At 38.9% G+C, this 25,297-nt stretch overlaps 1 protein-coding gene across 1 annotated transcript in view; it reads left to right on the plus strand.

Moving 5' to 3' along the window:
- The window catches only part of FAT2 (FAT atypical cadherin 2), a 103,343-nt gene extending 80,379 nt beyond the window's left edge, over positions 1-22,964 (plus strand). The window contains exons 13-24 of the mRNA XM_063447863.1: positions 467-700; positions 1,575-1,961; positions 6,401-6,615; positions 6,776-6,913; positions 7,269-7,412; positions 7,555-7,752; positions 9,291-10,098; positions 11,042-11,187; positions 15,694-16,105; positions 16,304-16,457; positions 17,748-18,289; positions 21,259-22,964. Coding sequence (XP_063303933.1) covers positions 467-700; positions 1,575-1,961; positions 6,401-6,615; positions 6,776-6,913; positions 7,269-7,412; positions 7,555-7,752; positions 9,291-10,098; positions 11,042-11,187; positions 15,694-16,105; positions 16,304-16,457; positions 17,748-18,289; positions 21,259-21,737 — 3,857 coding nt within the window. The 3' untranslated portion in view covers positions 21,738-22,964. The remainder of the gene's footprint in view (positions 1-466; positions 701-1,574; positions 1,962-6,400; positions 6,616-6,775; positions 6,914-7,268; positions 7,413-7,554; positions 7,753-9,290; positions 10,099-11,041; positions 11,188-15,693; positions 16,106-16,303; positions 16,458-17,747; positions 18,290-21,258) is intronic.
- Positions 22,965-25,297: the final 2,333 nt, after the last annotated feature.

Genomic DNA, 25,297 nt, shown 5'->3' on the forward strand with positions numbered 1-25,297 from the left:
GCCTCAACAATTGACCTTTTGTTCAATGGCCTTATGTATGATATAACTTCCTGCTCTGTGCCAGAGGTAATTCATTGAAGGTGGAGGCCTCATACCTTAGTGGAAGACACTAACAGCTTATCTGGTTCTTACGAATTCAGCATCATGCTTTGTTGTCTCCCCTGCCAACCTGTATTTTCTTATCTCAAAAAGAATATGAAAGGAGAAAGATCTGAATTACCTTCAGATGACATATATTTATCTGCACTCGTGTGATGTTTCAGGAAGGTGTTTAGGATGTATAGAGAATAAATTATATTTTGTTATGATAGAAAAATTAATAGAATGTATATAATGGATACAAGTATTTGTTATATTTGTTATGTTATATTCTTTTTAAAAACAAATTCAACGTTATGTGTCCTTGCCTATATTTTCTTTTCTTATACTTATTTTTTATGTTAATGGAAAAAAATATATTTTGCAGGTGAACTCACAACATTGGCACCATTGGATCGAGAGCAGAAAGCATCATATAATCTTGTTGCAAAGGCCACCGATGGAGGAGGACTCTCCTGCCAAGCAGATATTGTCCTCAAACTTGAAGACGTGAATGATAATGCCCCTTTATTCTCCATGGCACACTATTCCGTGACTGTGTTTGATAACACTACTGTGAAAACTCCCGTAGCTGTTGTCTTTGCTAGAGATCCTGATGAAGGTAAATTGTGGTATCCCCGGTTTCCAGAATAATAATAAATGGAAACAATCTCCAGTGAAACTCTGCATGACTTAAGACTTTTTGCTATCTTTAATCAGATTTTATAAATGCCAACATGTAAAAATATTGAGATTATTTTTCTAGTTCAGAATAAGAAGAGTTTAAGGGACAATTACCACAATTATTTTTTAATCCAGCAAGCAAACACCTAAACACCTTTAACCCCTTAAGGACCAAACTTCTGGAATAAAAGGGAATCATGACATGTCAGACATGTCATGTGTCCTTAAGGGGTTAAACAAATATACAAACCAATATAAGACATATTTTTTTATTTGAAAAGTATGTAATAAACTTTTATAAACTTACTTTACACTAGGTCAAATTTCATTTTTGGGCACACATCTAGCTAGGGGAGTTGCTTCAACTACCCCTACTTTTTGTGAAACTCATATGAATTTGTTTTTTAATTGATTAATAATTATAATTGTTATGATTACTGTTTTACAAATGCTCCCTTTGCTTGAATGTTTGATGACAGGTCAAAATAGTTTGTTATTATTACACACATGCAAGTATTTATTTTAGTTGGTAATTCTGCTAATTCAGACATGAAGGCATTAGTTAACGTGTTCAAACACTCATGTCCCCTAGCTGAACTACTAGTCTCTCTGTCCCAGCCTATTTCTTTGTAATTAAAATCTCCATTCATTAAAGACTTATCCAGTATTACCTTGTATTTAGGTACCTGGTGGATTCCACCATGTCACATATTGATAGAAAATTAATCCTGTAATATATCAGTACAATTAGAAACAAGCTGTAGCTTCCAGAATATACAAAGCAATAAGCTAATGTGTGTTTTCCATTTTAGGCTTGAACTCAGAAGTTTTGTATTCCCTCCCAAACTCTGCCAATGGTTTATTCTCAATTGAGGAAACCACTGGAGTAACTCGTTTGCAGAAACATTTGGAAGACATAGAAGAAGTACTTTATCTAACTGCATGTGCAACAGATCAAGGCTCTCCAAGCCCTCTCAAAACATGCACAACTATTACAGTGTCTGTGGTTGCTCTGAGTTACTTTCGTTCTGTGTTTGGGAGTCCTGAAAAAGTTATTGTGGTACCAGAAGACAAGGCCATTGGCTCCCAACTGTTAAATCTTCTGGATCTAACCGAAGACAAGGATGAAAGTGTAAAGCTGAAATATGAAATCTTGAATGGAAATGAAGATGGTATATTCAGCCTCATTCCAGATACAGGTAAAAAAAGGTTCAAAATAAGAGCTCCATTAAATAGATTAGTTGTTTTACAGTTCCTTACACAATTTGTTGGTAAAATTGTAATATAAATATACCATATATATATAATAACTGCTTTAGGGAAATAGACCAGATTATTCGAACAAAGGAAGTGACATTTCAGACCAATATTTTAGACCACCATTTATATATATATATAAAGCTCTTGCACTCCAACAATCCATCCAGTACCTGGTGCTCTGGTAGCTTGAACATATAAACATATATATATATATATATAGGTTACCCATATGAATTAAATTATGTTTATGCTAATTATTACAGTATCATGTAATACATTTTTATTTGACAAACAACATTTTATAAAAATGTATAAATGGAACAACTTACAAAACCTTGATATTTGACAACATTCTTAGTACAAAAAAAAAAGATATTGCAAAATTCTGTAATACTTCTTAATGGGTAATTGAGTTGAGACTGCTAATGTTTCCTATTGGGTGGTCTTTCTCTAGCCATTGTAATATAAATCAGTTAAGACTAGTTGCAATGACATTGTTTCACTCATATCGCAGTGTTCCAAAGGTATGCTACTTTTTATAATCTAACATAAGGGTCAACATACTAAATGTGATCTACTATTAACAGATGCAGAAAAAATAACCTCTGACCAGAGCAAGACCACTCCAGAGGAAACCATGTGGGTCTTCCTTCTTCACATTGTCATATATGATTGCTACTGCTTTCTTGTGGGCACCAAGGAATCACTGTTGGCTAGAGCTTAAGATGTAATTTTATGTTATTTTGTTACACTCTTAAATAAAAGCCCAGGGTAGAAATGCATATTCCCTCCATCCTGCCCCTTTTGTTACTTCTGTAACCTTTGGCCAAGGGAGGGGGAACATTATGGTGGTCAAGTGGGCTGGAAGCACTCTCCAACTGGTGGCACATTGCTTCAGATGAGCTCCAGCATTATGAGAGCATTGCCATTGCCGCAGCAATGCTCTCAGTGACCGTAGTTCGCAATATTATAGCACTTGACCCCTAGACAGACATGAGGTCTGATGCTCCGAGCACCACTCTGCATGAGTTTGTCTCTCATCTACTCATCAGCCCATCAAGGGACTTAGTTGCTTTTTTCGGGGAGGTATTTTGATCTTCCTGGTAATTTCCTGCCCTTTGTCATAGCAGCCCACCGGACATTTGCCATTTGCCTGATGGCCTGTCCAGGCCTGTCCAAGTCTGTTAATAGTGACCTCTGTTGCTAAATCATTTGAAAAACTTTTTTTTAACAGATTGTATTAATTTGAAAATGTTTTCCAAAAACATTAGAGACCAATATGAATAAAATAAAATATTCACATTGTGCTCCAACAGGTCGCAAAATATAATTCTCTAATTCTTAAGAAATTATTGTTTTTTCTCTGAAAGTTTGATATATTCTTTCTTCATCCATCTCCATCTAATGTCATGCAAGAGGCAGTTTTGCACTGGGAGGTAATTAACATAGCAGGATAAGAGATCATCTATTACCCTGTACTTAAAATACCAAATGAACAGGTTTTTTTTCAGGAAATGTATAAGGACACTATGTGAGTCACAGTAAGGGGAGGTGGAAATAAAGTCATATGACTCCTAAGTGGCAGAGACGTGACCAGTGAAATGCAGGGGCATGATCTATACACCAAAACCACTTTTTTAAGCTGAAGTTCTCTTGATGCATAGAATGTCCCTTTAAAGTCATTTCTCACATTATAATGTCTCTTCTTGTATCTGTTTCACTAGTATTTTCTAAGAACCTAGTTTAGCAATGCTCATTCAGCTGGTTTACTTTCCACATTTGTTTTTCTAAATACACTATTGTCTGTTGGGTAATAATTGTGGGATATTTACCAATAATGGAATTGAAGGTTTCTGCCAAAAACAAATGGTTAAATACTCACCAGAAAGAATGCAGACACGCTAAACAACAATGCCAAGTGTTTTGTTTTTTTTTAATCAAAAGAAAGTAAAGACAAACAGTCTTGAACACATGCCTATAAACTGTTTACTGAAAAATAGATCTGTATTTCGATATGACATCTAACGTTAGACGTGGACCTGTCCCAATTACAACATAGTTATAGTTTAGTATACTTAATAAACCTATTTAGTGGTGTCTACATTTGCTAGTAGTGTGGGGCTATATATGCAAACTAACCGCTGGCCTGCACTACAAGTAAATCAATGTGCAAGAAGAAACATGATATTTCAGAAATTAAAAACATTAAAGGGACATTCATAGCACTGTACCCATTGCAACTCATTGTAGTGGTTTTGCTACAAACAGTGTTTAGGTCTAGTCCTTCTGGGGTTTTTTTTGTCAGAGAGTTATCAATAGTAATCTGAGAAATTCAGGACTATACTATAACCCCTAACCCTTCTGTTGCCGAGATAATGCAGTTATTTAATTTCCACATTTCCTGTAGAAATTTGTCTGAATTTGGATGTTAGTAAAGGATGTTAGTGATAGGCTGTGAGAGCTGGTGGCTCTTGACCAGCTCAGCTGTAGATTCACGATAGATGAGAGACGTAGAGGTAGACGTATTACCGGACCTTAGAATGACACGGCTTAACATACAAAATAGAGAGAGAAGTCAAAATATTAGCAAGTGCAAAGAATACATATAGACGGATAAGTGAAGGTATGAGCCAGGTTAAAGATAAAGATAATCAGAAATCATAGAACAGGTTCACAGAGATACTCAAAAATCCAATAAGCTAGACATGGTCAAAAACAGAAAATGCACAAAAAAATGCTGAAATGGCAACTAAGATAGAAAATACAGAATTAGGGACATGTTAAATAGGGTTACGTAGATTCTGATTGGGCCACGTCACCCCTGCGACGTCAGAAAGTGTGGAAATGAGGTTGCCCGTGTGCCATGACCAACTCAGAACCAGAAGTGATGTTATGCCCATTGAAGCCACTTAAGGACGTACCTTTAAAGTGTGCAGCTTCCAAATGACTAGACAGCAGCAGGTCGCATCTCTGAATGGCACATTCGACGTGCGCGACCTGCGAGGGAACTATGTTTCCACAGTATTGCTGAATTTATTTCGTAACCACAACTAGTCTACATTCCCAGCGTCCACTGTACAATGCATGACTGTTGCAACCTTCTGGTTCGGGGAGGATCATCCCATAAAAGCTATAGAGGCTGTAAAATATAATCATGGGGCTTGCATTCTAAACGAACCTGAGCATAAAACCACCTACAGCTGTGCTTTGTATACTGCCAGCGTGCTGGAGGTGCAGCGGGAGTGCTAAGTGACGGCTCCCCTGGTCTGGGGAGTGGTATTGATACATTTGAATAAGATGCAAAACAGGCATGCACAGGAGATAGGGAAAGTTTAAACTCATCCATTATGTCAGCGAGCTAATTATGAAGTGTATAGGAGACAGAGGTTAATGGAGTTACATATTACGAAGGGTCAGTGCACCACCCGCTGATAATCCACGTGCAAGATAAAGGGGGAAATGCCTACTTCAAATATTCACCCCCTTAGCCTACCTGTCTGCGCTACTTTACTTTGAATTGAGCAAACAGCTTGTCACATCACTAGAACTCACTGCTTAGTTGATAAACCTCGCAAATCTGCTTTCCGTAACATCATCCCTCCAATCAGTGATAAACTATAGCTCCCATAAACCCTATCCGCAATGGTTGAGACTAATGGGAGTTGCAGATTGTATTTGGTGTGAGTAGAAATTAGCTGCGTTCGAGATAGCATAAAGTGCACGTAAATAAATAAAACAAAGTTCACAGCCGGTTAGCGTGGACCAAAGTACACGTGGAAAGCTAAATCGACCGAGTGTTCATGCAAATGCGAATGGCCGGCCGCTGCGCAGGGAAACTCATACCGACGAATATTTATGTGTGCTGCACGTATGCAGAAAACGAAGATTAATTCGAATGGACTCACGGTTTGGGCGAACTGCAGAATGGCCTCCATGCGGATGAAAGATACTCACGAAAACCGGCGGGCTGTGTACGAGCGTCGCGGCAGATTGACGTCAGAGGTCTGTGAAAACGGAAATGAAAGCGAATTTCCGAAATCGTCGCAGACAGGTGAGTAAGGGGATTAGCTGGGTTTAAATAGGCACAAAATCCCTCCCACAACTTCAGGCATACGCCTTCTATATATATTCTTCATTAATATTTATTTAGTTTATTTTAATTTGCTCTAAAGGTTCCCCATGATCTTCCCCTTGATCTTTGTAAATAGAACTATTCAAGTGGTGTATTTATAAAATATAATCTGCCTATATAATAGAATAGAATATAATCTGCCTATCTGCCACTATCATCAAGATTTCAGTACTTATCTCCCTTGTTTTGACATATATATTTAATTGTTACAGAATCATGACAATATTATTCCTTTTCCTTTTAAAGGTACTTTGTACTTAAATGGAAACCTTGATTTTGAAGTACACCACCAGTACTATTTGTCAATTGAAGGCACAAGGAGCAGCTCCCCTCCACTAAGTGATGTTACTGTTGTAGTGATAAATGTTACAGATGTAAACGATCATGAACCTATCTTCAACCAAGAGCAGTATGAGGCCGAAATCAGTGAAGATTCAGTGGTAGGAGACCTTGTCCTTGTGGTGAGTAAGTCCACATAAAACATTTATGGTAATGGTCCATATCATATTTAGACAATCAAGCCTGAAAACACATTTTTTTATTGACTCAAACTCCAAATGTGCTCAGTGATTGCGCAGTTTTACCAATTATACATTCATACTTCTTGTTTACCACTTTTAGGTTTCAGCTGTTGATCAGGATGGACCCAGTAACAACAAGGTGACATACACCATAATTAAAGGAGATCTACTTGGTCATTTCTCGATTCATCCAGAACGTGGAGAAATTCGAGTTCTGAGTATCCTGGACAGAGAAATGGTATGGTCCACATATATAGTATTCCTGCATCATATGACACATATTTTGTATTTTAGTACACCATTGTCCCTTCTTTTGAGCATAAGTTTATAAATAACAAAAATAAAGCAATGCATAAAATGAGCACAGAAAGCATCCATGTGGATGAGTAGTGCTTCCTTAAATGGAAATTTAATGCAAAAAAAATCAAGTAACGCAGTTAGAAAGAAAATCCAGAAATAATAAATATGGAGTCCTAATTACCACCAAAAACGTAAATTGATTCAATGTTTATTCTACACATTTTTGTGTTATGATTACTCCATGCACAATTCCCTGTCTTTATATAAGCTTCATGCTATTGTTTGTCTTTCAGAAGTCCAGCTACTCTCTTGTAATTCGTGCTTCTGACAATGGACTCCCAGCTCATTTCACAGAGGTTCCAGTCAGAATCCAAGTGTCTGACGTGAATGATAATGCTCCTATGTTCCTCCAGTCCAATTACAGCTTGGTAATTCAGGTATATAAAATATACACTGCTGGAATGTGCGCATCCATTGTGTAATTATTATAGCTAACATGATCACAGGCCTATGGGTTCTATTGTTTAAGCAATGTTGTAAGTCATGTTTTGAACATGTTGTGTTTGCTTTGTTACACAGGATGGCTCACCTGTCGGTAGCAGTGTGACAAAACTCATGGCAACAGATAAGGATTCTTCCAGACACGGCCCCCCCTTCCATTTTCAGATCTTAGAAGGAAATTATGGAAATGTGTTTCAGATCAGCACAGATGGACTTTTATCTACTATCTCTGTAATAAGTAGGAATCTAAAAGAAAAATATCAATTAAAGATACAGGTAATTCAGACAGCTATCAATGATTAATGTTTGGCTTACTTCAAAATATTATGTGTATTTAAATATTTAAAACAGTTATTTAACAAATTATGTTCATTTTATTTTCCTTTCATTGCTCTGGGTCATTGGCATTTAGACACTGGCATTAGTTTATTGTCACTATGGTAGTTTCTGGTCAATGACCATTATACGAAATCTAGCTGCATTTCTTGTTAACTGACGAATACTAAGTATCCGGTCCGAATATAATTTTGATTTCCAGTTTCCCATTCACATGGCAGTAGCCCAGCTCATCTTCTCTCTCCTTTGTAAAAAAGTATTAGGGTTAAACCTTTAGACAGCCCTGGCAAATTTGATCCAACTTTTTTTTTTTACTTTTGATTTTGTTTTTTGTTGAGATCCAGTTTACCTGTTACTTTTTTTCCTGAGTCAGTCTGAAACTCCCATGTTCTTATTTCTTTGAAATGCAAATTTATATGGTAAAAACAAAAAGTTATTATTTTTTATTAAATATATTTTAACCCCTTAAGGACACATGACGTGTGTGACAGGTCATGATTCCCTTTTATTCCAGAAGTTTGGTCCTTAATGGGGTTAAATTCCTCAGTGTACTATTTCAGAAAAGTATGGTTAAATTAAGGTACTGTAGTATAATAAAATAAATAAATTATATAGTAAGGTATTATTGACCAATTCAAATGATTCATTAAGTGTTGCCTAATCTTTACCACAGAGGTAGTTGTTATATTTTCACTTTGGCACAGCAGATTTTCTTCTTTTCCATTAATTTAGCCATTTCTGTAGTGCCAAGGTTAGCCATTATGGCTAATTCTATGGTAAATGTGATATTATACCAAACACTAGTTTTTCCAGAGTTATTTTCAGTTTCCACAATCCAATCTTTGTGCTACACATAACGTCTTATAGAGATACTGTATGCATCAAAACAACTTTAGCTTAATGCAGTCTCATTGCTCAAGTCTCTTATGAGTTAAATGACTTCTCTTCTTTTTCAGCCCTATCCACTTATTCCCTGGCGGTGACTCACACAGCTAGCCTGGGGGAAATGTTTTCATTTGTCAGATGTTAACTTGCTTTATACATTTTTATCTCCTTCTCTGTAAATTGATCTTCAATCACACACACGAAGCTACTGCAGGCTCTAGAATGCTATTAATAGAGCAGGATATAAAAAAAAAATCTAGACTAAACTGACTGTGCAATACAGAAATCTAGAATATTTAGGTTCCTGTTCAGAAACTGTTTAGGAAAGTCCCATGCAGGGAGGTATGACTAAGGCTGTATAACCTAATTGATTTCACTCATAAATAACTCCTTAATAGCAGGGAATTGAGCAGTGAGACTACAGGGACACGATCTATACACAAAAACTGCTTCATTAAAGTAAAATTGTTAAAAAGTGTTTATCCTTTCAAAAGCATATTTTAATGTGATGGTAAAGATGTTAACTACAATAACAACCTAAACTGACAATTTCGAATGTATTATTTATTTTTCATATTTCTATATGTTTCTAGGTTACAGACAGTGGTATCCCACGCCTTGCGTCCTCCACATTTGCAAGCATTCAAGTCATCGATCGAAGTCGTTTTTCTCCTTCTGTGTTGCCTTTGGAAATATTTATCACCACCAGTGAGGCAGCTTTCCATGGCAGTGTACTAGGTAAACTGCATGCCACAGATCAAGATCCCCATGATACACTGATGTACAGCTTGGCTGAAGAGGAACTGAAAAGAGGATTGTTTTCAGTGGGAAATTCTGATGGGAAAATTGTTGCCCTTGAAAGTCTTCACCAAGGAGATTACAATTTTGATGTTACTGTCACTGATGGAACATTTTCTTCTGTAGCGCCTGTTCACATATATGTGTGGTGTTTTCATGAGGAGTCGCTTAAAAGGTCACTGGTTCTACGTTTTGAGAAACTGACCCCAGAAGAATTCATAAGTGATCATTGGCGAAGCTTGCAAAGATTTCTTGGGAACCTACTGAAAACAGACCGACAGCAGATTCAGATGGCAAGCATCCAAAAAGATGAGGAGTCCTCCTCTTTAGATGTTCTTTTGGTGGCAGGAACAGCAAAAAACTCATTTTTTAGTCCCCAAGATCTGTCTAATAAGATCAATTCATCATCACATGAACTTGGACAGTCAGTGGGTCTACAGGTTGAAAAGATGTTTCATCTGCCTTGCCAGGGCTCACAATGCAAAAACCGCACGTGTCAGGAAACCATAGGGCTGGATTCTTCAGTTTTGTCTTCATACAGTACTGCAAGGCTCAGTGTTATCACTCCCCGACATATACTCCAACAAGTCTGCATTTGCAATGGTATGTCTCACTTAATATCCATTCTTAATTTTGTTGTGACAGCTAAAACATCAGCTTTGGAAATATATAACAATTTGCTGCCTTTTAAAGCTTTAACTAGCTAAATGTCTGGGAAATAGCATGATGTAATGTGTGGTGATATGCAATATCTCTAAATATATGTTGCACTAAATTATATATTGCAGAATTCCCAGAGCAGAAGTGTCAAATTTGATCTTCATGCTTTCTAGCTTACAGTTATCAAGTAATAAAATTACTATTGCCCTGAATGAAAAGTGGCTAGTGGCTTTAAATGTAATTCATTTTTAAACTTAAGCTTTCTCCATCTCTCTGCATTACTAATAGCTCCCCTAAGATTCACCTCTTCACAGAGGTTTTAAAAAGGCATACTGGGGGTAAGTATAGGGGACGTTTTGGGCAGCCTTTGAAGATATAGATCCTGCAAATAAGGAAGCAGGGTTTTGTAATCTGGAGAGATGGTCCAGCAAAAGGAGTGGTCAGAGAATTGCCAAATTTGGGGCAGAGTTGGTCAGGCAGTTGGTGCAACAGTTATGGTTATTAACTAAAGTTAGAATCTAATGTGAATTTTAAATTCAAAGTAAAAATAGCCAAACTGGAAAAATTGTCTAAGTCAGCCATTTTTCTCAGTTTGGCTACATACGTCTTAAATTTAAAATTCACTTTATTTAATAGGCCTTTGTATGTCATTCCCTCAAGTCGAGAATATAAGGTTTTACACTAGTTCTAGTATATACATGGTAGAGTTATGAGTTATGTTTAAAAGCCATCACACCAGTCAGAACCCTCTTATGTAATTCATAGCAACTTTCTTTAACTTTGGAGATTTTGCTGGCTCAACACTCCATGTTTGGTTGTTGGATTGTGTACATTTCTTACAATCTCAGTATACAATAACTTCATGATTTCTTCTATAATATCCAAGGTTCTGCAATGAGGTTTGATGGTCAAAGTTTCTTACGGTACCGTCATGTTGGAGACAGCAACTGGAGTGTCCAATTTCGGATTAAAACACATCAATCCCACTCTATTTTAGCATTCAGCAATGGAACACTTAATTATGAGCTGGAGGTAAGATATGGAAAGAGAGTGCAAAGTCATTTTATGTGTGACTGTGTGAATGTGAATATGTTCTAAAGGAAGTAGTAGCGAGTTTTCAACCACAGCAACAGTTTTGGAACTCATTCAGATATATTCAGAGGTGGATTTAAACATTTTGGAGGAAGGTGATTTTAGAGATTAGCCAAAATTCTGTCTACCAACTACTCTGAATTGCATTTTTTTAAAATTAAATTAAGAAAATGGACCTCTGAGCTTAAAAAGGTAAAAATAGCAGTAAACCTTTAAACAAACCTATGTATGACACTGGTCACTTGAAGTTTTCAATCATTTTATAAAGCCGTCTAGACTAATGCATGTCTAACATATGACAAACATATATTCAAACATACAGTAAAAACCAAAGAAAAAAGTTACCTGCGCTCATTCCCAAATCCCTATGCATATTTAAACAAACCTCCATTTGTTTAAATATACATAGGGATTTGGGAAAGAGCGCAGGTAATTTCTGTATGTATTTGGGCTGATGTGTACTATGGTCGTTGCTACCGCCCAGGAGTAATGGTAGTTTGAGTGCAGGACTTGTTTTTTTTGTATATATATATTCAAACATAAATGTAACAATTTCATGTAAAGGGTTGGTTGCCTTAACATATTTAGCTCTTATCAAAAAATATATTTACAACTCATAAAGATATGACGAACACCACGCTTATTGTCCATCTTGACCATGTTAACAGCATTAGGGACTTGTTAACATCACAATGAACTTCAATGAAGCTTATCAATTGTGTGACCAAAGCCACTCTTTTTCCCCACAATAATGCAAAATATAGTGTTAAGGAACCACATGGTCTCATAGAGAGCCACAAGTGACCCTGTTGAATGTCCATTCCCATTCTAAACTTCATTCCCAAGTTGTGATGCAGTAACAGAACAAGGTAGAGGGGTAGCAAGTGATTGGCGTTAAAGGACCCTGTCAACCTAATGTGCATGTTTCCTCTAGTACATCATCACCACTAAACAGTTGTCTAAGTGCCTGTTCAGAACTATCCTATACATACATGGTCAATACATGCACATGATGCACACATGGCTTTTTGCACAATAAATGTACATCTTGTGAAAATGGTGCTATCAGAGATGTTTCATTGTACATCACATGTAATTCTAGTTGCATTTTTATAAGCCGACAGTGGTGTTTCTATCACTTTAAAAGAAATAGATACAGTTCCTCTCTATTTGAACAGACATTGCTGACAGTCTGACAGGTTTGCATTGATATGTCTTACAGCTTTATATTTCCTGCAGTTCATAAGTACAGAGACACTTGCAAATTAATCCTGTAATATAATGCCCAGCCTCTCCTTTACCCAATTGCTTGTTCTAGTTCCCCCTGCCAAATTCCTTTTTTACAAGCAGGTGCCAAGTATACTGAACTCTTCTATTATCATCTATTTCTTCCCTACGGTTTTACTTTGGGATTTTGTTCATGATTTAACCCTTCACTCACTGATATTTCTAGTTTTCTGAATTTACTCGTGCTAAAGCAGAAATGTGAAATAATGTCAACTTTACTGCTGTTGGGCTACACCTCTCAGCATCCTTACTTGTCTGATGGCTGAGCGTGCAAGATGTTGTAGTGCAGCATAATGATCTCTGGTGTTCTGGTTTGGCTCGAACTGATGAGTTAACACACCTGGGCAAAGTCAAGTTTTACCATACAAATAACACAAAAGATATACTCAGTGTATACACAAATATATATTTATTGTTATAAGTTGTTTCCCATTTTATGATGACCACCATTCGACCCATTATATGCAGTATTCAGAACAAATGTAAATATTTCTAACATAAAACAAAAGAAAAACACACGGTGTAATCTCTAAATAATAATGAATACAATGCCTAATAACTTACATTTGGAGGAGCTGTGTCAGGCTCAATATAGAGTGCCCAAAGGTGCATACCCAGGCTTGGGAAAGGATAACACAGATTTTTGGACCTGAATTGGTTTATGCTGGTTGTCAAGTCACTGTTTAGTGAATAAGAGCCCAAATACTTTCCTCTATGGACTTGTGCATCACATAATATATAGACAATGTTTCCAAACCTGTGTTAATTCTGTGGTTACGATGCATTCAGCTTACATATCATTAAATTCAGTGGTGGGCAACCTAAGCTCAGTAAGGGCAAGTTGAACAAATGACAAAATTGTATTAAAGCAGCTCTAGTCATGTAGATGAATTGTAATTTTTTTTCCCCCAACGTCTCACCTCATTGATAAAAATCTTGCACTTGCCAATTTCCTACAAGTAAAACAAACTATATACATTTTAGCTTAACCTTGCTTGGTGTGGCAGGAAACAGACTGGATAATTACAGATTGGCAGATTTGTAGCTGCTAAAACCTACCTAACAAGTCAGGTTGATACAGGTTTAACATTATTGAGCCTTAGCACAAAGATAAGCCTTCTGTTACATTGTAGATGTCATGGACTACATGTCACGATTCCGGGAACTAAACACGCTAACACACACACACACACAGAAAAGGTGCAGTACCGAACCTTAGAGTGGCCGGGCTAAGCACACAAAGAATAGTCAGGAGACAAGCCGAGTAAGGGGAACCAGAAGACAGAATAACGAGAAACAAGCCGAGGTCAAAGGGTAGGAGAAAGTCACAAAGTCAGATAAACAAGCCAGAGAGTACGTAACCATAAACACAAGTTCAGTAGCAATACTAGCAAGCAAAGACCACAACAGGGCAGAGAGGAACAGGAAAGGTAAGTATTTAAATCCATAGGTTAATTCTGATTGGATAATTTCCAATCAGAATTAACAATCACACGTGGGAGATATCTAGACCTCCCACTGTGATTCAGGCACTGTGCCTTTAACGCCGGGTCAGGTGGCTGACCCCGGCATTTATTAAAATGGGCGGTCTCCCAGCGTGCAGCGTCACGCATGCTGCCGCTGGGGGACGTAGAGGAAGACGCGGGCGGCATCCGTGGCTGGGAGGACCGCGGACGGCTGGAGGGTGAGTGCCGCGAGCGGAGTGCAGCCTCCCCTCGCAGCCGCCCGTGGGATCCTGACACTACATAAAGAGTCTGGTAGTATATCATCAGGTAAATACACTCAGCATGTGGACATATTTCCATAGTTAAATAAACGCTATAAAGGATTCATAAATCAAGTCAATGATTTGCATATCAACTACTTCAACCTCTTTGAAACCTCTTTAAAAATATATATATGTTTAACAAATTATTGTGATTTTCCTTGGAGTTGGTCGGCCACTTCTTACATTAAGCCAAAAGAGATTCTTTGCACAAATTAGATACTTTTAAGTGCTGCTTTCATTTGAGCAATGGATAGTCTGTTTGTATAAACACTAGGGTTATTTTACAGTATTTGGAATTGTCACGGTGCGCTTAGATATCTAAACTCTCATTAACTCAAGGAAAGGATGTATGGATCAGCAAATCACAGCAGACACAGCTGCCTGAGGCCATTCTCGCAGTGTTGTGACTTGCCATGTACTTTAATCAGAGTTGTTCTACTTTGTGTAGGAGAAAACTATTTTATGAATTAACAGGAAATTAATTTTGGGCAAGGAAGACAATGCTCTTTATAGACAGGATGTGGGAAAACCTGTGGAATTCAGGCATTAAAAAATGAGATCTGTCTTGTCCAAATGTGTGGATGGACATAATCTCTTTATACAGGCAGCACAATTTAATATGCACATTGAGACAAAAACGACACCACTTGTGAACATTAATGATATTTACACTTGACAACATGACATAAAGATGGACGCTGCAATTAATACGTCCCACAGATCACAATTGTAGGCTTAGTATCAAAGCATTAGTATCTGTATTTCTGAGGATATGGACGATGTTGCTTTGGCCATTTAAAACTTTTATGTCTGTGACGAGGCCAAATAGGTGTAAATGATAAACTAAAAGCAGAAATAACATGTGATCTGTACTGCAGTTTGTTACTGCTGTAAATATATAGTTGCATGCACTACAAAGTGATACTGTGTATTTTCTTCATGACATGTACACTTAAAATAAGGTTTCAGCAACATAGCTATGGATTGCCAGCTAGTTAAATTATCTTCTGCATTCTATGTGACAGCATATTTTATGGAGCCATAAACTTTGTATAAAAAAAAATATTCCATCAATACATTTTGTAACACAAAAAAAAGACACCTGCCAAAAACACTGCAATGAGAGGACCTGAGTTATTAAAATTATTCTATCTTAAAGTAACTCTGTCATGTTAGTCTTTAATATGGGAGGAAGGTAAAGAAAGCCTTGTCTTAAATTGGAATTAAAATTCTAGCGTGGGCATAAGCCAGGATTAACGGTTTAGAAAAATTCAAAACTTGTCATTATCCTAACTGGACTTATGCAAATTTCTAGAAAATCAATCTACAATAAACTAGTTTTGCAGCAATCATATTACGTTACATTAGTATTATTCTTTTTTTTTCTGCAGGTAGTCAATGGCGCTCTACACTTTAACTATCGATGTAAAGGTGACATCACGCAGGAAATTACGTCTGACATTGCAATAAACAATGGCGAGTGGCATGACATTCTTTTAGAGGTGACCGCGTCCTCTGTGCAGCTCAGTGTTGATGACACAAATGCTGAAAAATCTGTCCAACCCTGCCTTGCTCAATCATCCCTGCAACACATGATTATCGGTGCTTTAATCTCCGAGTCAGAGCAAGTCTCTCTAGGATTCCATGGTTGTCTTGATGACATCAGAATTAATGGCCAAATGGCATCAAACCTAGGACAGTCTTTGCAGGAGAAAGGTATATCACAATGCTGTGAACAAAGCAATGCCTGCGGCCTGGATCCCTGCTCTGGTGGTAGAATCTGTGCAGAGGTCAATGAAGGAGGTAAGAATAATTCAGAAATATAAATTTTACACAATAGAAAAGCATACAAAAAAGTTACTTTTATTGTCAACATTTAGGCTCCATTATTCCATTAATATTTTGCCACAACTGTCAGAGTTCAAGCTAAATGACGGCTAGAGAGCCACAGGGATACTTATCCTGATTTATAAAAGAAGGTATTTTTTTCTCATCCTACAGGCTATGCTTGCCTCTGTCCTTCTATTTTCCCTGGATCCAGCTGCAATCTTAGAACAGATCCTTGTAACCCTTCCTCCTGCCAGCAGGGTAGAATCTGTACACTCATCTCCAGTGGATACACATGCAGTTGCCCAGTGGGCTATCAAGGAGACAGGTACTACTAGTCAATTAACTTTCATTTGTGTTTTAGGAGGTATTTTTGTCTTATATATTAAATGTTTTAGTCAATGTTTGATAATTTTGAGGGTAAAAAACATGTTAAATGTAAAAACTGCTCAAATGCAACAATAAATAGTTTTTACAAACATTATACTTGATACCTTAACATTAGAGTGAATGTATACTATATAGAATTTTCTGCTACGGTCAGCCTGTACGAACTCAAAAAATAAATAAATAGTAATTTCTCAGTTTTAAAAGTTTTCTACACAGTATAAAAAGCTCTGGTCTTCTCTTTCAATTGTTAAAAAGTTTTATACATGAGCTGACACACACCACTCCCGCGCATGCTCGCAGCCAAAGCTCAGAGACTCACATACCAGACACGTAACAGCCCGAACAACCCTGATGCTCACCATAGTGCCCCACTATCCCACCACAAACCCAAACAAGGGACAGCTCTCCCTAACACAAAGAGAAATACGACAATAATACCCAAGACATCTCCACATAGCCACATCAGTCCCCCTGCCGACCCACTAACAGCACACGCATCCCTGGCACAGGGAGCAACCCCAAGCAGGGAAACGAAAGAATAACGAAACGGGAGACAAAGGGGCCAAAGCAAACCCACGACTAGAGACGATTGACTGGAGCAAATAGCTAGATAGGCAACACAACAGTTTCTGATGGATAATATACATGACGCCAGAAGAAAAATGGAAAAAGGGAGTTTAGGACTCACGAGGCACTAGCAGACATTAGGAGAGACAACAACAAGAGAAACCAAGCCAGAGAATGGGAAACTACCCCCAGACGAGAAAAGAGGATGAACACACCAAAAGTAGGCACAGCCCAAAAACCTCACTACCCCACTGAGCATGTAAAGAGCTGAGACACTGACGATCACCACCAGAGACCTCTAAACAAATGGCGCTCTCCTGACAAAACCCCCTAGTAATCAAGGTTACAGAGATGCTATGCATAACACTCTTGGGAATGTGAAATCCTCTCCAATGACACGCTACTACAAAAGAACATAGCGATTCTATAACGACATGTTCCTCTATCTAATGATTAACGCTGGACTAATATGTTTTATGAATGTTATGAAAATATTCATACACGCTCAATAAAAACCCTTGGAATGAAAAAAAAAGTTGTATACACAGTATAAAAAGCTCTGGTCTTCTCTTTCAATTGTTGACAAGGAACTTACATGTATTTGATGTTCTAGATTTCCATGCTATGTTTGTAAATTTCCCTATACCTCCTATTTTTGCAGGTGCCAAGATGAAGTGAGAGACTGCAAGGATGGTTCATGTGGTTGTGTTCCCACTAACACATGTAATTGCAGTGAGGTTAATGGAGGTCAGACGTGTGCAGATGTGGTACCTCCACAAACCAAACTCTTTTTTGTTTCTGGGGCTCAAGAGATAGTGGAAATTCTTGGGGGAATTCTTGCAGTCCTGGTCCTTGTGGGCTTGTTTGTGATCTTCAGGAAACGTGTATGCAAAGGAGTCGGGAACCACAAACCAGCTCCCCAAGAAGACCCAGATATAAAACATCATTTGTCCAGGGACATAGGTGTTGGAACTCAAGGACCATCCATGGAACTCAACATCCTCAGTTCCTCAGCACGAACACAACTAGATGCAGAAGGACAGCCTCGAAGAAATCAAGTCCCAGAGCTGCTTACATTTTGTAAGCCTCAAGGGCCTAGGGGACCTGTCATCTGTAGTGTGGCTCCAAATCTACCACCTGCTCCTCCATCCAGCTCTGACAATGAATCAATTGCAAAAAACAACTGGGATTCCGAAGATGGAGGTAATCATTTCTTTCTAACATGGAATTTTGTGTTAATTAATGAGAGAATTAAAATTGGAGAATAACGTAAATTGAATGCCACCATGTAAGTGATGTTTTCAAATGCATTTTCTTTTTTTCCATTATTCATTTGCATTTTCTTTTTATCCCTCATTCACTTTTCTTTTCTTTTCTGTCTGACCCATGCATACTTCCACTCTCTCCCAAAGTCAGATTGATATTATTCCAGGGCAAACTATTTACAGATCCAAACTTATGTGAACTGAAGTGCTTTCAAATGGGAAAAATGCCCCCCCCCCCCCCGGGTGTTTAATGACAAATTTATTGACACTAATGCACTGCTTTTTCTAGTGATATGTCTCAGGTCTCCCCATTAGTGGGACACCAGAGACTAAATGTTGGCCAGATTCAGGAGAAGTGGTTGTGCATGTGTGGCGAAGCTACCTGTGATTGATGTTGTATGTGTTTGAAGGCTGCTTCAGGCATGCATGCGTGTCTGTAGATGTGTGTGGGCTTCTTGTAGCATTGGATGTGTGCAGAGACTTTTAGTGGTGCTACAAGTGTGTGGGGAGACTTCATGTTAAATTATGTGTGTGGAGGAGACCATTTGGGATTTAGTGTGTGTAGAGTGGGTTATTTGTGATGTAGGATGTTTTTAGAGCAGGGCTAGACTGACCCACTACAATACTGGGAGATTTCCCGGTGCGTTGTTGTAGCCTTGGCCACTCCACACAACCACAGATATGGTAGGGGAGGAGGTCGAGGTGCCGAGTACCTCATAATATTGCAGGCGGTCCCCAAGGATTAGGGGATTGACTGCAATTATTTATGAGAGCTCAACCAAAGTCTCTATCTGTGAAGGAGCTGGTCTGTACCTGCCTGTTTGCACCGGCCACTCCTTCACAGTGCACTGTACCAGGAAGCTACTGAGTCAGCATGAAAATAATGTGAGCCTCTCCCTCAGTAAGACTTCCTCACACACATACCGCATGGGAGCTGCAGTGTAGAGGAGAGGAAGAACATGATGCAAATTCTGCTAGAGGAGGTGGAAGATGCAGCTGGGAGGGGATAGAGGGAAAGGGTCACCAGGCTTTTCACAAGTTGTCAAGGTAATGGGGCTGAAATTATGAGTGTATTCTGTTCCACTTAGAATGAAGTCCTGTGAGTGCAGTCCTCAATGTTGGAGAGATACGTATAAATGTCAAATGTATCTTTCCACCTGTGTATCTGCACACTGATGCAATGCATTATAGGGCTGGTATGAACAGTTTCCAGGGATGCTGGTTATTCCCACTCTGGCTCTGGTTTAGGGTCTGTTTGTTGTGTAGTAAGTGTGTGGAGTTGGCTCTTTGTGATGTAGTGCAGCTGGAGTTTGTATATATGTGTGTGTGTAAGTGGTTTGTAGTGTGCGAAAGTGGGAGAAGAATATGGAAATGGATTATTATTATTACAAAAATAGAATTAACGTTTATCCATGCTCCCTCTTGCTTACCTTTGAGACTTGATGATCCCTGGTGGTTTGGTGAGTTGCATGTCACATGCCCTATGGGACCAGAGTATTAGAGTGGGCTGGCTGGTGATCTCCCCACCAGCCTATTGGAAGGTAGAGTGTCCCACTTTGGGTTAGCCCAATAAAAGCATGGGTGACCAGAAAGATCTTTTGATGTCACAAGTCACCCGGCCATGGTGGTGTGTTGGGTATTTAGTCACTTTTATTCCTTTTGGTTTCAGTTTAGGCCTGCCTACACAATACCGTTATTGTATCCACCCTTTATGTTTTGCTTCCTCTCACTTGCTTTCAGTATTTTCCTCTCTAATTTTCCCTGTTTGTTCGTGTTCAGACTGCATTCTTGAAATTGAAAAATAAAAGTGTGCTCTACAGGGATGAATTGCTTTCAGAAAAGCTTGAGGTATAATTTAATTCACTTGTCTTTTCTTAAACAAATCCCTTCACCCAGTTGCATTTACCATTCATGAACTCATTCTCCCCTGCTGTTGCTCCAAAATCTACACTCTTCTGCAATGCACTATTCTGTTTTTTCTTCATAATTACATGTACCGTGCCTAATGAAATGTTAATCAATTTATTTATTAGTGCTGTATTTTGGGTAGTGATGGATAATCTTGGAAATGTAGTATTTTGTCTGGCTAAGCATTGTGGGAAATCAAGCTCATAAAAGTCTGCAATTTCACGGTTACCCATCACTGCCCTATAAAGGTAAAACAGTTCTGTACTGAGTAATATGATTGAGAAGGGGAATGCTGGTACTCAGTAATGCTGTGTACTGTGTATATGAATAGTTATTATATGGAACTTGGGCAGTAAAGTCTTGAAAACTGAGTAGATAATCAATCAGAACATTTATATCTTAGTTTATATGACACTATATTCATTTAAACTAAAGCATTGAGCAGACCATGGAATAATCATGACATGTATACTGCTGCCATCTACTGACTGCTAAGAATATCCACTACTGCGAAAGATTGCATGTTTCAACTTGCTCTGCCTGCAGGTAATGGAATGTATTGCAGTGCATCAACATGCTTTTGATTGACATCCCTTCTCTCACTATGCTTTTGGAATGTCAAAGATGAATTTGTTCATTTTCTGGGAGTGGATTATCCTATAATTATCACAAATTTAACATTTACAGTTAGGACAAAAAAAAAATAGAATCTTAACAGCTAAATTGAAGTTTCTCTCCTTGGGCAATTACAAATAAAGGCAACTAAACCATTTTGTTTCAGAAGTAGCTAAAACTCAGGCAGGTCCAGAACGACTTGGAGTGAGAGCTTTTCACCATTGAATAGCTCACTACTAGAGATACATAAATAATCTCTATGCTACAGCATGTTAAGAACATAAATATATTGTAGCCAAACTGATAAAAAACAATATGTATAACTTGTCAATTTTGTTTATTATCTCTTATCTCTGTCATTCTCTTGTTTTGCAACATTTACAGGAGATGTGCCTTATTGGAACTCTAGCTATATCCCTGCAGAACTACGAGGATACCCAGCCTATGAGCCCAATCATGACACAGAGCCTCCATCTTCATGTCCGGCACCTCCCATTCCCCCTCTCCCCAGGGAATCTGAGTCAGAACCTTTATTTGGGGGATTCCCTTTTCCTTTGGAGTCAAAAAACAAGAGAGCACCTTTACCACCACATTACAGCAACCGCAACCTGGATGATTTTCTTCCTCAATCTTCCCACTGCCAAGACCAGTACACAGCAATTAGCTACTATCCCTCCCAGCTCATACAGTCTGAAGGACTGCCCTACCGACCTGATGAAGGCTACAAGCGTCTAAATGTCCGTCTGAGCGTGGCACAGCCTTCCTATGCAGATTGTGGTCCATTACCTATGCCAAATTCTAATTACCAAGGACCTGAAATGGCAGGAAGTGACTATGGTAGCTGTGAGGAAGTGATGTTTTAAGTGGAACAAAAACAGTATTTATTATAATTAAATTACTTTGACAAAGAGGGATGCCATATGGAGCTCTACCAGAAGAAAGCATGGGAACAGAGTACACATAAAAATGGCAAAGAGGAGAAGATAAGTAGGATGACAGGCAAGCAACTGGAGAAAAGAGAGGAGAGAGAATAGTAAAATACACATAACAGACACCCTTCAATTGCCAGAAGGGTTAACTAATTGCCGTGGAATAACTATATGGTAAAGGGCCCTGGTGCATGAATATATTGGGGCCCCTGCCTTGTTAGTGGTAACACTAAAATTCAGTGATCTTTTCCCAGTGGCAGTCTTTAGCAGGTCCTTAGCCAGAGTGCTATACATTGAATTTAACTTGGATAGTTTCACCTCTGAGAGCAAACAAAAAGGGTGATGGAACACCATGTGAAACTTTGCTGCAGTATGTGCTGGACTTGTAACCAGACTTTTATCTTCAAGTCCACTTCTAGGACTACAGATAAAGTTCTGAACTGATGCACCTTATTGGACAAGCAAAGAGAAGGCATTTTATGCATCACAACTTGCTGTGCATGATGCATTTTTTTTTCTTTAATAATCTGTAGTATGAACTTTTAAAGAACTAAACCTTTAACAGTATTACCTCTGGTAGGGACTGTGAATGTAAGCTCTATGCTGTACAATATCAGCTTGGGCTGTGCCATTTGTAGTACAATCAATATTAAACCACCAAAATGCAGCATGCACATTGTTTGTATAATTTGTAATTGAATATAATCTTCCAAATTGCCAGGACTTGACACTCAGTAGGAGGATATGGGATGGCAACAGACACCATTGTAAATGAAGGACATATATAAAAACCAACCAGTAGCTCTTTCACCAATACTGCACCAGGGATTGAAAGTGCATTACTTTATCATTTAAGACTAATGAATCATCAGATATGGTTTGAAAATAAATAGCCTTGTACTGCAGAAATTCATAGGATGTGCTGCATTTAATAATGATGTCATTAATTAAGTGATGGTTTAGTTTCTTATAATATTCTGGCTGCTGCGTCTAGATGTGCTGTCTGTGGGGCGGTCATCTCAAACGCCTCTTGGCTCAAATAATTCCAAAGTCCGGTCTCATCCCTGACCATATTCAAAACTCTAAATGAAAGGGTTGGGCCCTGGCTTGTTGATGATGTACATGTTTGATTAGCCCAAAATATTGGCTCGTGTACCCAGGAAAAATTATGATGGACAAGCAATGCCTTTCTATCAGGATTGAAACATAATTTAGGATTGCTACAAACGTGAGTGACTCCAGAATCACTGCCAGCTTGGAGTAACAAACTGATTTTATATAAAATCGTCAGTGAATGTCTTACATTTACATATTTAATAGCGTGCTGCTGCCTAATGGTTTTAAACACAGCGCATACAATTATCCCTTTATAAATGGTTTAATAGTCTACCTTTTTGTAAATATAGCTGTATTTTTAAGAGCAATAAAGTATAATTTTTGTAAATACTTGTTTCACTTTATTACAACTTGAAAACGCGTAATCGGATCCGATTCACTAAGGACATGGTTATCTGAGGGCAAAGGTTGAATTTGATTGATTTGATATTTTTTTCAACCTTGATTACAATGTAATTTTGTCATGATGATGCACTGGAGCAGGGGTAGGCAATTCCTGGCACTCTAGATGTTACCTCCCATAATACTCTTACAGCTATAATGCTGGCAAAGCATCAGGGGCAATGTAGTCCACACAATTTGCAGTGCTGAAGGTTGCCAACCCCTGCCCTGGAAGAACCAGAAGTTCAGAGATTTGTTCCTTGCTGCAGTATCCAGTATCTGGCAATCAGAGACACTAGTCAAGAGGGGCGGGGACAGATCAGGGAGAGATAGATTTGCGTGTCATCCGCATAGAAATTATATTGGAAGCCAATGGAGCTGATGAGTTTACCAAGCGAAGCAGTATAGATCGAGAACAGTAGAACTGAACCTTGGGGGACACCACCAGAGAGAGGTTGGGAGGAAGAGGCAGAGCCAGAGAAAGAGACACTAAAAGAGCGCTGGGTGAGGTAGGAGGAGCACAAGTAGAGAGCAATATCTCGTAGATATGGAGGATGAGAAGAAGCTGTTGATGATCAACAGTAACGAAAGCAGTGGAAAGGTCAAGGAGAATAAGGAACGAGTAGTGACCATGAGATTTTGCAGCAAGTAGATCGTTTCATACTTTGGTCAGAGCCGTTTCCAAAGAGTGCTGAGCGCGGAAAGCAAACTGAAGTGGGTCGAGCAGAGAATTGGACTCGAGGAAGTCTGTCAATCTCACAAACACAAGTCTTTTAAGGATCTTGGACGCAAAAGGCAGTAGTGAGATAGGGCGGTAGTTGGACAGGGAGTTAAGGTCAAGGTTGGGCTTTTTTAGAATCGGGGTTAGAGTCGCATGTTTGAAGGGTAATGGAAATATGCCAGAGGAGAGGGAGATTGAGAATTTTAGTGAGAGGAAAAGCAAGAGAAGGAGACAGAGTACGGTTGAGATGCGAAGGAATAGGCTCAATAGAGCAGGTGGTGGGGCAGGAGGACCTGAGCAGATCAGAAACCTCTTCCGCTGTAGCGGGTGCGAATGAACATAGAACAGCAGAGTGAGTGAGGTTGGCGAAAGTATTGTAAGGTGGAAGGAGAGAGATGAGATATCTCTTCCCTGATTGCAGAGATCTTGTCAGTGAAGTGAGTTACAAAGTTTGTAGCGGTTAAGTTGGTAGGAGGAGGAGGAGCAACAGCGCAAAGAAGAGAGTTAAACGTGTGAAATAGTTGTTTGGGATGGCGGGAGAGTGTGGTAATGAGGGTGTTGAATTTACATTTGTAGAGGAAAGAGCCTAGCTGTAAGAGTGCATACATTTTTAGTGGAGAAAGTCAGATGCGGAGTGAGAGTTTCTTCAGCAGCGTTCGGCAGTTCTGGATCATTTTTGGAGGTATCGAGTCAGCTTGGTGTGCCAAGGTTGTAGTTAGGGGCACTTGCTGCATTTAAGTGTAGAAGGTGCCATGTTGTCTAGTTGAGAGGAGAGGATGAATTTGTAGATGGAGATTGCAGAGCTAGGGCAGGTGAGGTTTGAGATAGGTAAAAGGAGTGTTTGGAGGTTAGTGGAGAAGTCCTCTAGGTCGAGACATTGGAGTTTTCTGTGATAGTGATGTGCCGAGGGTGGTGTCAGTTGGGTCCTGGGTGTGCTGATGTTAAAAGTCAGCAGATGGTGGTCAGACAGAGGAAAAGGAATATTGGAGAGGTTAGAGGCAGTACAGAGGTTGGTGAAGGTGAAATCAAAAGTGTTTCCCGCTGTATGGGTTGCTGAATTAGTCCATTGCATGAGGCCAAAGGAGGAGATTACAGAGAGCAGACAAGAGGCATCAGTGCTGTTGGGGTTTGTGACGAGACCAATCTCGCCACATTGCATTGGAGAAGCCTGGTTGCTCGCCTGCTGCCTTTGGACTATGGCCCTGGGAGATTGGGTCACTCATTATGGCCCTTTAAATACAGTGGGGTCATTCGGTACTTGCCCTATGTGAGCGGT

The sequence above is a fragment of the Pelobates fuscus genome, chromosome 3 (assembly GCF_036172605.1).
Source record: "Pelobates fuscus isolate aPelFus1 chromosome 3, aPelFus1.pri, whole genome shotgun sequence".
Taxonomy (NCBI): domain Eukaryota; kingdom Metazoa; phylum Chordata; class Amphibia; order Anura; family Pelobatidae; genus Pelobates; species Pelobates fuscus.